The sequence below is a fragment of the Ursus maritimus genome, unplaced genomic scaffold, assembly GCF_017311325.1.
Source record: "Ursus maritimus isolate PB19 unplaced genomic scaffold, ASM1731132v1 scaffold_2, whole genome shotgun sequence".
NCBI classification, from domain to species: domain Eukaryota; kingdom Metazoa; phylum Chordata; class Mammalia; order Carnivora; family Ursidae; genus Ursus; species Ursus maritimus.
In genome coordinates this window covers 75,708,236-75,723,898 of record NW_024424452.1, presented here as the reverse complement: position 1 = coordinate 75,723,898, position 15,663 = coordinate 75,708,236, and the positions used below count along the sequence as shown (strand labels likewise).

At 39.4% G+C, this 15,663-nt stretch overlaps 1 protein-coding gene across 7 annotated transcripts in view; it reads right to left on the bottom strand.

Annotated features, from left to right (window-relative positions):
- PRRC2C (proline rich coiled-coil 2C) overlaps positions 1-15,663 on the bottom strand; it is a 92,440-nt gene that overhangs the window by 25,253 nt on the left and 51,524 nt on the right. For all 7 annotated transcript variants that reach the window (XM_008696190.2, XM_040636202.1, XM_008696197.2 and 4 more), the window contains exons 16-20: positions 12,451-14,700; positions 10,258-10,466; positions 6,425-6,579; positions 4,328-5,120; positions 3,834-3,919 (exon numbers count right to left, since the gene is read on the bottom strand). In XM_008696190.2, the coding sequence (XP_008694412.1) occupies positions 3,834-3,919; positions 4,328-5,120; positions 6,425-6,579; positions 10,258-10,466; positions 12,451-14,700 (3,493 nt within the window). The remainder of the gene's footprint in view (positions 1-3,833; positions 3,920-4,327; positions 5,121-6,424; positions 6,580-10,257; positions 10,467-12,450; positions 14,701-15,663) is intronic.

Sequence of the window (15,663 nt, the reverse complement as noted above, 5' to 3'; positions counted from 1 at the left end):
AAATCAAAATACGGGTAAACCACTTTAGATTGGTAGACAGAAAAAGGTCCTGAGGAGGTCACACTGAAACTCAATCTAAAAGAAAAAATCAGCAGGAAGTGTTTCTGGCAGAGCAAACGTCTAGTGTAAAGGTTAAGAATAAAAAAAAAGGGGGGGGGCTAGTAAGGCTGGAACATGGCAGGTGTTAGGAACAGTGGTAGAAGATGAACAAGCAGAAGGCTAGACAACACACGGCTTTATAAGCCAGGTATGTTTATAACAATTACTTAACATTTTCAGAAATAAACAGACAAAACTTGGGACAAAGTTCAATTTCAGGCTTTGGTCTTATAATCAATCATTACTTCATATCAGTTTCGGCATCCCTGAACTCAGTGCATCAATTACTGTGTAAGGTTACTGTTACATTTACCAGTGTAATAATGTCAACAGTATGAACAGGGCATGTCATTCAGATTTATTTTTAATATCTGAACATCCTCTTTCAAACACAGGCAAACATTATTGATGCAACTTAGAATAAAAATCTCTACCTGCTTTAGTCAATGCTGAAATTCCATAGTTAGTTCAGTATAAACGTACAGTATTAGAAGAGTGAAAACAGTAATTAATCACTGAAACCTACTATGTACAGAAACAATTAAGAACTTATAAACAGTTCAATGAAATTCAAAAACAGATGGACAGTTAATAGAACTTATTAGAGAATGTTAGTTTTAGGAAGAATATATCCTCTGAAACAAAAAATGTGTACAAAATATACATAATGCAAGGAAGGATAATCAAGCTTAGATCATATTATATTATCAATCTTTGTGAGACTATTCAGTGTATCTAACATTCGTAGCATTGCACAAAATAATCATTAAGAACTGCATTTCACTAGAGTAATCCAGGAAGTCCCATTAAGGAATGCTTTCTATCCTCTGAAATGAATTAAAAGTGAAATGTAACTTTACTAGCTCAAAAGCTCACCATGAGGCAATACTCCAAAATCATGTGCAATGAATGTCCACCAAAAAATAAATAAATCACATTTTATCCAGAAAACATAAAGAACATAAAGAGGATGAAGAAAGATGTGTGTGAAAAAAATGAGATACCACCAAAGTATCTTCCTCCTCCAACTGGCTGAGGGCAAACGTAAGCATTCTCTCAGTATTGCAGACCTGCAGAAGAACATGCGCAAGAGAAATCCTGCAGCTGAGTGTGCTGAGAAATCATCATTCCTGTACTGAATGTCAGTTTAAAAACTGGGACATCTTAATAAACTCATTAAATCCAGTGCACCCATTCAAAACAAAAGAAACAAACTTTCCACTTCGTCCTTCATTACTAGCATGAAATATCTATATAAGAAATGCTATGATTTGGGGCGCCTGGGTGGCTCAGTCGTTAAGCATCTGCCTTCGGCTCAGGGCATGATCCCGGTGTTCTGGGATCGAGCCCCACATCGGGCTCCTCCTCTGGGAGCCTGCCTCTTCCTCTCCCTCTCTGTGCTTGTATTCCCTCTCTTGCTGGCTGTCTCTATCAAATAAACAAATAAAATCCTTCAAAAAAAAAGAAAGAAAGGAAGGAAGGAAGGAAGGAAGGAAGGAAGGAAGGAAGGAAGGGAGGAAGGAAGGAAGGAAGGAAGGAAGGAAGAAAGAGAAAGAAAGGGTTTGAATATTCAAATATGCTTATCTACTACTCTATAAAAAAAAGAAAAAAAGAAAAAAAAAGAAATGCTATGATTAATCCTAATGCCAATACCAACAGGTAGAAGAAAAATGATTAAACCGAGGATCGTAAATATTGAATGCAATGATTCCATATTTTACTTGAGATCTCTGTAGAACTTTAAAACAGATGATGAAGTCTTCTTCAGACCTAAGTCAAAAAGCTGACGTGGGGGTAGGGGTAGCAAGAAGACTTCTATAAAGAAGTCTTCAAATTTTTTAAAAATTGTACCTTTCTCTATTGTCCTGTCTCTGCTTTAGAGCAAAACGACTCCCCTTTAAAGCAAAACTACTTACTCTAAGTCTCTATATGCATCTTTCCTCCCACCTTCTCTTAAATTCACTCTAACCAGGCTTTCGTGCCTACTGCCCCACTGACACTGCTCTTGTCAAAATCACCAGTGACCACCGTGTTATTAGCTCCAATTCTCAGGCCTAACTTATTTGACCCTCCAGCAGAATCTGACACACGTAATTTATCCCTCCTCCTTTCAACTCACCTTTCACTGCGATTTGAGGACACTTTTCCATCCCCCACAACCCCGAGTGGGGAAAGCCCTAGGACTTAGCTTCTGATTCTCTTCTCTTTTCTAACCACTCCCAGAACTCATTCTCCCTTGGTGATCTCATTCAACTCATTCACTTTAAGTACCATCTAATTAATGACTGTGAAAGTCAGGTCTCCAAACCAGATTATCTCCTGTGAATTATAGACTCTTCCACATAACAACAAGCTCCCCAACGGCTCCACTTAGATGTATAACAAACACCCTAAATCTAACATGCCCCAAACCAAACTCCCTTGTGTTTTTCCCTAATGCTGATCCATGTTATAGCCTCCAGTCATAATTGATGGCAACTCTATCCCTCTTGGTGCTCAAGTCAAAAACGTTGGAGGTAAATCTCATTCTTTTTCACAGACCATGTTTAATTCTTCAGTATTTGCCAGCTCTATCTTCAAATAGAAACCAACCATTCTTTATCATCTTTAATGCCATTTCCCTGGTCTAAGTTACCATCATTCGATTACGACAGCATCCTAACTCTACTCTCTGCCCTCCACAGACTACTCTTAACTACTCAGAATAATCTTCTGAGAAAGTCAGGTCCTGTTATTCTTTTGCTCAAAACTACTGATTGTCTTCCTACATCTCCTCAAGGCCCAGTAGGGTCTGTCTTCTGTTATCTTTCTAGCTTCATCTGTTCTCTCTCCATCCCTTAACTTCACTACAGCCACGCAGACCTCCCTGATCTTTCCCGAAAGCGCCAGCCACGCCGCTCTCTTGGGGCTTTTGTATTTGCTATTCTCTGAACCAAGAATTCACTTTTCTTCAGAAATTTCAATAGCATGCTCTATCACCTCTAAGTCTTTAACTCAAACGTCGCCTGAGGGGCACATGTCGGCCAATCTATTTTATTGTCTCCAGATCCCTCGAGGAATTTTTCATGCACCTTCCCTACTCTGCTATTCTCCTCAGCACTCATCACCATGTAACATACTATATGATATTTATTAATGGTTCACCCCCCCATCTACAAAGGAAGCCCCCTGACTGCAGGGCTTTTTGTCCATTTTTATCACTCTCTCCCATGGGTTAGAAAACTGCCTGGTATATCACAAGTGCTCAAGAAATTTTTGCTCAATGAGTAAGTGAAAAACTGCTGACTGAAGTTGTCATTTACCAATACCGCACATTCGAGAAATTATGTCCAGCTTCCCTGAAAACTCTGCTTCTAAGAAATTATACTGCCTAATTTTTCAGGCTAAAAACATGGTAGAAAAGTTGAAAACCTAGTAACTGCATTTATATTCTCTATATCACAAGCACTTTTATTGAGACTTGAATTAAAAAAATGTTAATCTTATTATGTCTAAAGGTGAGAAGCAGCCTAGAAATGTAGAGATCCAGCAGCAATAATATCACTTGGGAACTTGTTAGGAATGTACTCAGGCCTCAATCAGACCTAATGAGACAGAAACTCTGGGCACAAGTCTCAGCAATCTGTTTTAATAAGCTGCCCAAGGTGACTGTGATGCACACTCAAGTTTGAGACACCACATTAAGGAAACTGCTATACTAACCCTGCTGAGGCCATTATCAAGTCTACTCTTACCTCTGATGAAGTAGCTGATCCGAACGATGTTAGGGGCTTATTCCACGCACTGACTGAAGGTGGCTGTGGCGGACTAATGGGACCTACTGAAAAGAAGAAGTCATGGGAAATGCAATCATTAAAATTTAGAGGCTAATAATCCTAATGTACTTTATCTTTTCTTATAATAGCAGCTAGACAATAAAACAGAGATTTTCACAATATACTCAGATTTCAGCATACCAAAATAAATATAAGCCCCCCAACACCGTGTTATTTTTTTTAATCAACACAAAATTATGCCCATAAAATATGCCGTTAAAAGTATAACACATTTATTTTAGAAACAAAGGTTTTAAAAAAGGAAGCTAAGAAAAAAATTACTATTACTGCTTCTTACTAAGAAAAAGGAAGCGGCTAGGAAAAAACATACTGAGTATACAAATAAAATTGAAAACAAACCCCATGATTCTCATGCCATATAGTGTCATCCTTCACTTCTCTGTTCAACTTACATTTCTTTGAGATGTCATTCAGCACAGCTGGTGGGGCCACCTTGTTATCCCATAATTCAGTCGGAAGTGTGCCATGAGACTGTGAGGTCTGGATGGACTTTCCTGTGGCTACATAATCTGTGCCATTAGGTGTCTGAGCTGAAGGCAGTCTAACTGAAGGTGGTGGCTGTTTTGAGGACTGTGTTGTAGTCTGCAGCGGACCCTGGACTGGTTTATGAGCCTGTCCCTGAGTCTGGGCTGGTGCACTGGGGGCTGCAGCAGGGACTGGGACCAGGGCTGGGGCTGAAGCTGGGGCAGGGACTAGGGTAGGGGCTGGGGCTGGGATTGGGGTTGGAATTGGGGCTGGGACAGCTGGGGCTGAGGCGGGGGCTACTGGCGCTGAGGTGGCTGGGGCTGGAGTTGAAGCTGACGTCGGGGCTAGGGCTGAAGCGAGGATGGGAATTGAGGCTGAGGCAAGGATGGGGACAGAGGCTGGGGATGAAGCTGAGGCAAGGATGGGGGTTGGAGGTGGAGCTGAAGAAGAAGAGACTGAGGCTGTAGTTGAGGTGGAGGGTGGAATTGGAGCTGAGGCTGAGGCTGGGAGTGGAGCTGAGGCTGAGGTTAGGACTGGAGCTGGGGCTGAGGCTGGACCTGGGGCTGGGGCTGGGGCTGAGGCTGGACCTGGAGCCGGGGCTGGAGCCGGAGCTGGAGCCTGTGCTTGCTGGGTCCCTGGAGCCTGTTTTTTGGCAAACCTCGGAGGAAGCTTCGAAGTCTGATTTCTTCCTTTCTCATTTGCATTCTTTTTGTTCCAGACCTTAAAAAATTGGAAGGAACAATTTTTGTCAATAATGTAACTGAAAGTACAGTTCATGAACACAGTCTCTGACAAGAACTACTAATTTAGCTCCTTTACTTTTCAAAATAGGCACTCAACAGAGCAGAAATGTCAAGGCTGCTAAGAGATTTTAAATTATGAAAAGCAAAGATGCTGCAGGGGAAAAAAAGACAAGTATGTATTATACATTCTTTTTTAAATGATTTTATTTATTTATTTGACCGAGAGAGAGTCAGCCAGCGAGAGAGGGAACACAAGCAGGGGGAGTGGGAGAGGAAGAAGCAGGTTCCCAGCAGAGCAGGGAGCATGATGCGGGGCTCGATCCCAGGACCCTGGGACCACGCCCTGAGCTGAAGGTAGACGCTTAATGACTGAGCCATCCAGGTGCCCCTGTATTATACGTTCTTGATAAATGGTTCTACAATCTCTCTTCCGTAATTCTAAAATTCAAAACATTAAGGAATTTTTCAATGAATTCATTTGGCAACAAAATCTGATCCAATCTGACAAAAAGCTACTTACCGACTCACTCATGTTTACCACAGAAACATTAATCTGTGGGTGCTGCTGGGGGGTAATGCTAAACAGGATTTATGCACTATTTTTACCTTCCGAAACAAATGAATAAATAGACAAATCAATCAATGAATGACTTCTAAAAATATCTAGTCCCAAGGTCTGTATTTGACTGAACTTAATATTACCACTCACATAAGATTTTTACAGTGTTTGTTTTTTGAGGTTTCTCATCCATTAGAGCTCATTACCATGATGATCTACGTGTTTTACTTATTTTTATCCTGTGTTCACAGCATTTAGCAAAATGGGTGTTTGGGTTGATTTAAATGGAGTAACTATTCCTGACTCATATTGTGTGCTTAAATGAACTAATTTAGATTACAATCAAAACCATTATAGGTGAAGAATCTGCAACTTATTATACCATGGCAGTTGTGTTCATTAGATTTCCAAGGTAACTTAAAATTAACTCTAACTCTGCCACGAAGTAAGATGGGATAAATAAGATGACTAGTACTGGGACATGAAATCTTCTTGAATTAAAGTAAAGATGGTATACTCTAAGGCACATAGTGAGTACAGTGACTACATTCTATTTAAAATTTACCTCAATTCTGGGTAAAAAGTTTAAAGTTGTGAAAATCAAGTCATTCTGAACACTTGAATAAATGTAGCCTGGACATTATAGACAGAAACCTTAACCGTTTGGTTAATATATTTTGGGCAACAATCTAAATAACTAGCAACAAACTAAAACACTAAACCTGTATGATTTGTTCTTCCTTCTTTCGACGTTCTTCATCCTGTAAACGTTTTTGTTGTTTTTTGGAAACCACTTCAGTAAAACCGTCATCATTCAAATTTGACTGGGGGTCTTCAACCACTGTTACTTCAGGATGGTCGTCAATTATAACAACACCTACGGGTATAGGAAAAGATTTAAAATGGTATGTATTTTTTAAACCAAAAAGGTAAACAGAAATGCTTAATCCAGTAGTGATTTAAAAAACGAAAAAAAAAAAAAAGACAAGACAAAAATCTAGTTCTTATAACTCACAGTATAACCCAATTCCCATGCCACACAATAGCCATTTATTAGTAAGATCTGAAAAAGAATGCATAGACAGATAAAAAGATTTCATAAACAAGCTTAAAAGAAAGTTTTTTGACTTTTTGAAGTGCTTTGAATGATATACAACTTTTTTTCTCTTCAGTAATATAGCAGTGATGGCTTTTAAAACAGTATCAAAAAACAAAAGATAAAACCCCACTCAGTATCATCCTACTATCTTAGTCAAATTGCTTAACCTCTACTTTCCCAGCCTCAGATCTGTTTTGTGCTATAAAGATCTACACAGCACTTTACCATTTAACCAGTCCTAGAGGTGGGTATTACTACTGTTTCCCCTTTTTAAGGATGAAATAAACTCTAAGAAGCCGCTATGCTAAAGGTGAGCTGGTGAAGAGCCAAGCTGGTCTTATGACTCTTAGTGACTGTTTTACGTAGACCATCTGTCTAGGATATGTAGTTGTTAAAAATAAATGAAATATATGTGAAATATACATGTAAGTTCTATGTGAATGTAAAGTAGCAGATGTACATACGTCATAATAACGCAGATGAGTAACTCAAGATGTATCTTCAACTCACTGTCCAACTAACAATTATTCATTCTACCTTCTTAAAATCAAACATCCCAGTGAATGTAAGGAATCTAGATCCCTTAAATTTAATATTTAAAAGCAAAACTAAAATAGTTCAGGCAACATGACTTGTGGTTGCAGGTATAACGTTTTCAAATTAAGTAAGAAAAGGGTGAGGAAATTCAGATAAATTATTTTAACTTTGCAAATAATGTATGTTTTAATTGGGGAACACACAATAAAAATAGTTATGTGCTTGGGAATGATACATATACAACTCCGGATGGTGATAACTTGTGAGGGATGATGGCAAGAGGGTATTAATAGGCAGTGGTTCACAGGGAATCCACCTGCAAAAAATTCTTTGAATGGTTAAAAATGTGCATTTATGTAAACAATGACAGGAAAACAAATCATAAATACTAAAACTGACTTCCACTCCTTTTTCTTATTAAAAGATTTTATTTATTTGAGAGAAAGAGCACGCACGTGCATGCGAGCAGGGGGAGGAAGAGGGAGAGGCAAGCAGAAAGCAGACACTGTGCTGAGCGAAAGTCCCAGGACAGGCTTATGTCAGCACTCTGAGGTCATGACCTGAGCCAACAAGAGTCGGACGCTCAACTGACGGAGCCACCCAGGGCACCCCTGGCTTCCACTCTTTAAAAACCTGTTACTGTTATTCTATTTTTCTTTTCTTTTTAAAAAATACTTATTCAATTGATCTCTATACCCAATGTGGAGCTTGAACTGAAAACCCCAAGATCAAAAATTGCACACTCCACCAACTGAGCTAGCTAGGCGCTCTGTGTTATTCTGTTTTTCTAACAAATGCCTGATTGGTTCTGATTATCTATGACAGTTCTACATATGTCTTAAGGAGCACTGCTCATTTCAATGAAAGGTCAAACATTTCAATGGATGCCATGCACTCCATTACTTCACAGTGATAAAGAGACCTCTTCATATTTCTAAGTTCATCTCAGTCTTCTGACCAAAAAGTACGTGTGTAAAGCTTTCTTCATAGCCACGCCATCACCCATTATTTCAATTTTCTTGCCAAAGAGCTTTTTTAGAAAGTTCTGAAGTTAGTTTACCCAACTACATGCAACACTTACAGAAATCTGAACAATAATTTGTTCATTTTCAACACCCTGTTTTTCCCTGGTGCTTTGTAACATTTTGGGCTAAAGGGAAATCACTTAACGAGTATTAGAAAAACAACCTAAAGATGAGTAACTCTTAATAAGTTTTTTTAAAATGTATAGGTCAGTTTCCACCGTCAACTCAGAATTATAACGGAGTTCTTACCTTTTTATGTCTTAATCCAATAATGTAATACTTTGGGAATTTTCTACCCCAAAAGTTCTTTGGAAGAAGGAAAACTGGTAAACAGTTATTTGGGAAGACACATCTGCCATGTTTTGTGGACTTTTTGTAATCTTCATTTGCCATTTTAGAAATGTGGGGTTTCGAGTCTCCTTTCTCTATGGACCACCGTAAGGTTGGCATCCAGGCTTCCTATGGGTCTACTCTGTTCTCTCAATCAGGGCTTTCCAACTTGAGCACTACCAGCATTCTGCGGTGCCCATCCTGTACACTCTGGGAGGTTTAGCAGCATCCCTGGCCTAGACCTACTAGTATGTCACTAGCACCCAGCCCCACGTTGTGACAATCAAAACTATCTCCAGAGATTGCCAAATGTCCCCTGGGGTACAAAATCACTCCTGTTGAGAACCACTGCTCTACATAATCTAATTAAAAATTCTTTTTTTTTTTTTCTTTTTAAAGAGTTTATTTATTTGTTTAACAGAGACAACCAGCGAGAGAGGGAACACAGGCAGGGGGAGTGGGAGAGGAAGAAGCAGGCTCCCAGCGGAGAAGCCTGATGTGGGGCTCGATCCCAGAACGCTGGGATCACGCCCCGAGCCGAAGGCAGACGCCTAACGACTGAGCCACCCAGGCGCCCCCTAATTAAAAATTCTTAAACATGCAATTAAGCTAAGTTTGTTTCTTTCCCATGTGAATCCTAAAATGGCACTGTAGAACAGTAGTTCTCACACATTTGTGTGCATTAGAATCACCCGGATAACTTTGTTAAAACAAAGCGTTCCTGATTCAGTAGGTCTGAGGTAGGAGCCAAGATTCTGAATTTCTTGCAAATTTCTAGGTGATACTGATGGTCTGGGGATCGCATGTTGAGAACTATTGGTCTAGAAATAATAATGCCAAGGTCCTGGGCCCAAGTAAAATTTTGTGTATTTAAATAACCATTAACTAGATAAAAATTCTCATCTTTATTTTTAATACTGGAATAACAGTACCTAACCTAACTTTCCCATTACTACTATCTGGTCTTAGTAATCTCAATTTTACACAGTATTTCCAGCTTAAGCCTATCTGAGTGAATGGCAAACAGTGCATTTTTATACATATAAGTGCCTTCTCATAGATATTCCTTGTTAACTACTTCAACAAATACTTTCTTACTGCTTGTGTTATCCTTTGCATTTCATATCCTATTACTTCATGGCTTTCTGCAAGTATTTATCCAGAGCAACACTGCCTACCATCCTATTATGCTCAAACATATTTATCATATCTTAAGATACCAAGGTTAACATTTCTTTCATAGAAAATGAAGCATACGTACAGATATAATCAAGCATCCTCATTTAGTCTTCTATGCTTTCCTACACCTGTTTGGCAAGGTGGAGTGGTTAATTTTCCCCTTTCTTATGAAGAATAGTGAAACACTGTAGATTGTCTTTAACAAGAACTTTATCAAGCATTCAAGGCTGGGCTAAAAGTTGGTGTTATTTTAGTTCATTGTATCAATTTGTGATTCCTATCAGCCTCTATCTCGACCCTGTAGGTCCAATTCTTTCCCTCTTTAATGACTTATTATAGTATTGACTCAAATGTAACAGGTAATATACACACGAAAGGAACATACTTGCGTAATTGTTGAGATCGAACTGTGATAGTGCATCTACTTTTTCTTTGGGTTTTTTAGGGCCTGATTTGGGGTCTTCTCTTTTTTTCCCTGTGGAATCTTTGGTGTTCTTTTGTCCTGTACCGTTAGGTGTTCCTTCCTGGTGGTGTGCAGAATTACCACTGACGGGATCAACAACAGCTGTGCCTGCAGACTGGTCATCAAACGGCCTATAAAACAACAATTCGAGTTACTACTACCTCCACATAACCGAACAAAAGAAAAACGATTACTGGCAGGTTCTAAAGTTTAATCTAAGAATAAACAGCAGTGGGACAGAAGAGTCTAACTCTAAACCAACAAGCTTTAGGAACTTTCGCTGAGTACAACTTCCCAATAAAGGAGGTAGACTTTCTTTCCAGGAATTAAATTCCAGAATTCCAATTGTGCCCTGAAGGTTCTTATTGTGTCTGTTTGTCTAGCATGGTAAAAATAAGCTAATCAACATGGTTTACAGCAGAAAATTCCTGTGATTCAAGCTAATCTGATGTATTCGTTACTGAATCTTCTCCACAACAGGGCAGCATATGAAAAATTTAAAAAGCATTCTGTTTACACTGTATTTTTTTTAAAGTTCAGATACATAAACGTAAGTATACAAAAAGACACTTTTAATATGGAAATAATTCACTTCACAAACTAATGTATTTTCAAAGTTTTTTGTTTCCTATCAAATTTTATTCTTGGATTTTTTTTAATTTACAAAAATATAACATGGAAAATGGGTTTACAAATTCATTTTCCTCTTAGCCAATAGTATCACTTGAGGTAAAAGCTTACCAAGTGCTTGACACAAAGCATGAACTCAAACATTTAAAGAATAAAATCATTTTTCAAAATGGGACTCTTTCAAAGAAAGATTCACTTTAATTACAACCAATAATTGCTATTTCTGCAGGTTCAAAGTTATTATCTACATGGCATAAAAGTCGTGCTAAGTTGCTGAGATCTACATTACACAAAAACCAGATCAAGATTTCCCTTAGTATTATTAGTCAAAACTTGTAATACCTCAGTTACAGTCAATAACTACATTTTAACTACATATGCCATCCTAATTCTTCTTGCCTTTTAAAGAAAGGTTCAAATTCTGTGTTAAGAAGGTACTCAGGAAACACAACTGGTCACATTATTTCCCTAAATTTTTTTCTAAGTTATCAGAAAGCAAAAATATTTTCGTTGATGGGTGTGGTAGCCCGAAATGCTAAGTATACAGTAACTAACCAATGCAGATTAATATATTATCTGATTAAATTATCAGCTCAGGCTGCAAACCTGGGAATTTGATAAAAAACGAGGGCACACCATAACAGCTGTTTACTATATACCAGATATGTTATGTAGTTCACAAATATATCTGCAATCTTCACCAGTTTTTAGAAGTATGGTTACTTTCTCCCCATTTTACTGGTGAGGAAGCAGAGTTTATACAGGCAGTAAGTACTAGAACCTACATTAAAAACTAGGCAAATGAATGAATGAACAAAACTAGGCATACTTGTACTATAATTTATCCTAATATTAAAGAAATTAATAATTTACCATAAATAACATTTCAATATTTAAAAGAAGAGACCAAGCTTAGCACAGTTTTGAACAACTATTTTCAAATAAATCCCACAGTATCTATGTTACTGGTAGCTCTGGTGGCAGTTCTGGGCCTCTTTGCAGCTGGATCATTTATTGTAGTTTGCAACTCGAGGAAGATATAACTTATTCTTAAGGTTCCACATTCACTTCCTAGCGACCAGTACAGAGTGATAAAGCATACAGTTAAAATGTATTCATTTAAGTCCCAGAGGACACCTATGAGGACCAGAGTTTTGTAAAGAGAAACCAAAAAAGAAAAGGCGGCTGCTCATCATTAGTAAGATGACTTTACCAAAAGGAAGACACTGTACAGGTCCCTCCCCAGATGTAGAGATTCTCCCAAAGCTACAAATTCTTAAGAGGACTCTTCTGGAAAATGTAACTTAGGAGGCAAAGACTCCTGTGACCCATGAACCTCTCTTGCTCAAGCACCCTTACACTTTGAGAACAGACAAAAAAAAAATTTAGGGGAGAACAATGTCTGGGTCCTCTGTCTAGACTGGCTCCTTCGCTCAGTTCAACTTTCAGGTACGAATGCAACTGTATCGAAAACAAAGAACTCACCCTCGCTTCCCACTTTTTGATGGTGGACCACTTCTCCTTTCATTCCTAGGACCTGAGAAATTCCTTCCAGATTTGGGTGGTCCACTGTTGCCACGCCGATTCTGGCGATCTACACCAGGCCTCTGGCTAGAAAAACTTCTCTTTGCTATTTCCCTTTTGGGAGGTAAAACATTCTCTCCGGCCTTCGTAACTGCTTGTGCATTCAAATCAGCATTTTTTTTTTCATCTCTCTCACGCCTCTCGTTGAAATCACTGCTTTCAGAAGCTGTTTCCCATTCTTCATTTGCCTGATCTGAAGAGTTCTGATTAGATAAGTCTGGCGTCTTGTTCCCAGAAATATCCCCAGCAGGATTAACTGGTTCTTGAACCACATTATTAACAGTGCCATTTGTGGGCACTGCCACCTCGTTGGTTTTGGAAGCAGCCTCCCTCTCTCTGAGACGTCTAAATCGAGGCGGCTTATCTTGCCTCGGTGGTCGGGTAGGGCGTTGTCGTCGGGGCCTCTCTCTAGCTGGGTCAAATTTTCGCTCAAATTTTGGAGGTCGTTTATCTGCTGGTATAGGAATGAACTGCTCATGTCTTCTTGGTGGCTCTCCATCGTCTGGTTTAGGAGCTTCTGCCTGCCTTGGGTTCCACTGATTGTCCCTATAAGCAGGTCTTCGTAAGGTGGAAGGGCGCGACGGCCGGCCTCCAGGATCTCTTCCACCACGCCTGAATGTTCCCCCTCTGCCTCGCCGTGTAGGCTCTCCTTTAGGAAGGAAGCCTGGTTTAGATTTATCATCATCCCTCACATAAGGTTTTTCTAGAGGTCTATTATCTATTCGAATGTGATTTTCGGGCTTGAAAGAAGACTGAGGCTTTATGGGCTTTTTGTTTTCAGACCGTTCCTCTCTTTTGGGAAGTTTACCTTTACTTAAACTATCCTTATCACTTGCACTTTCATGAATTTCACTGTCTGTGTCAGTCTCTGAGCCTCGCTGTCGTCTTCTTTTGGGAACAACTTCAAAATCAGAGCTCTCACTTCGTGTTTCACTTTCTTCTCGCTGTCGAAGAGGTCCTGAGGGCACATGCTCTGTCCGTGGCTTATTGTCTCTATACTGAGGATAATCTCGAGTGTGCCCTCTCCCACCTCGGCCACGCCCTCCATAAGAACCTCTATAGCTTCGGCCTCTGGAATAGTATTCGCCCCGGCCTCGACCTCTATATCCTTGATCTGGAAACCAATCTCGATCTCTAGCTTCTTTCCAATAGGTCCTAGGGGGTAAAGTGGATTCTTTTTTAACTGCTGGTCTTGAATCTGGTCGAGGCCTCTCTAAAACGAGGTCCTTGCTACCGAGTTTCTCAGGTTGTTTTTCTTCTTTGACTGCTGGTGCTGTGACAGTTTGCTGGTTTACAGTTTTAGCCACAGGCTCCACCTCAACAGTACCTACAGGTTCTGAGGGCTTCTCAGCATCTTGCGGTGGCTTTTGAACCGCAGTTGAAGTTTCTGTTGGAGGTAATTTCTCCAGTTCTGGCTGAGGTGGTGGTGGAGCCAACTGTGGCTGAACCGGTGCTGCGGGTGGTGGGACTGGAGGAAGAGGATCCTTCTTTTCTGTCTTTTCAGGTTTTACAACTTTTTCGGTGACCTTTTCTCCCTTTTCCCCTTCTTTCTCCTTCCGCTGCTCTCGCTCCTCTTTCATATCTCTAAGTACAGGTTTTTTAATGGGACCTGATCTTCTCACAGGCCTATCATTACCTTCTTCTCTTCTGTTGGAGCTTGGCCTTGGGCCCCAACGAGTTTCTGATTTAGATTTATACAGTTTTTCAGGTTTTGGTCCCTCAGAAGATCGTATAAAGCCATCCTTCTTTGGTTTTTCTTCTGTCCTTTCTGCTGGTTCCTTTGAATCAACGCATCTGCTGGTTACTTTAGGAATGCTTGCAGATGGGTCACTTCTTTGCTCCTCTGATTTTTGAGTATGGTTAGATCCATGCGAAACACTTCTTTTGCGGGCAGGCTGACTTTCTCCAGCTGAAATCCGCTCTTCTTGAGGAGTGGATACAGTTTTTTGATCAGGTACATCAAAACAAGCAGACTGACTGTTTGCGTCAGTATGGCGAGGTCTAATGTCTTCCACTGATCTGCTTAAAAACTTCTGTACTTCTGTCTCACTTGATTCTCTGACAAAGTCTGCCTTTGGATGAACCTCTAATTGACCATGTTCTACAGGATAAGCAGCAGTAATCTGTTCCTGATCCAGTGGGGCTTCAGGCCTAAAAGAATGAGAATCAGAAGCATAACCACCAAGACAAACTCTTTCTCACAAGTGTACAGCAAAATAATCCCTCTAATTATAAACCACAAATGGATCCTGATCATAAAAACCACTTAAAAAGGACCCTAATCTTTATGCCTCCTTAAAAAGTTTAGTGCAGCATTATGCATAATAGCAGAGAAGTGGAAACAACCCTCAGTGTCCACTGACAGACAAATGGATTAAGAAAATGTGGTATATACATACAACAGAATGTCCTTTAGACTTTAAAAAGAAGAAAATACTGTTACATGCTACCAAATGGATGAGAACACTATGCTAAGTGAAATGAATAATCACAGGACAAACACTGTAGGATTCCATTTATATGAGGCACATAATGTAATCAAACTCATCCAAGCATAAAGTAGAATGGTGACTGCCAGGGACTAGGAGGAATGGGGAAATTATTTGCTACTCAGTGGGTTTAAAGTTTCACTCATACAAGATGAAAAAGTTCTAGAAATGTACTGTAAAACACCATGCTTATAGTTAACAATACTGAACACTCAAAATTTCGTTGATGGTAGGTGCCTCGTTATTTTTCCCCCCACAATTACAAACAAATGAACTTCATTCCTTAAGAAAAAAGGAAGTTTAGGCCATGCTTATGTGAATTTTTAATCCAGCAAGACTAATAATTCCCACCTATAATCAAAAAGTATACTAGAAGGGGTCTATCTTCCCCAATGAATCAGCATTACAAAATACACTCCTTAAAAGGGCAAAAGTTCTGTTTATAGTTATAAATTACTACAGATCACCAATTATCTGCTACTTTGAATTATCTCTATAAATTAGTATTTGCCTTTATCTCGGCATTAGAAGACTTCCACCAGGTACTGATAATCAAATGTCTACCATTCTTCATTAGTAGAAAAATTACATCAACACTTTAAGCTAAACTACATGTAAATAGCAA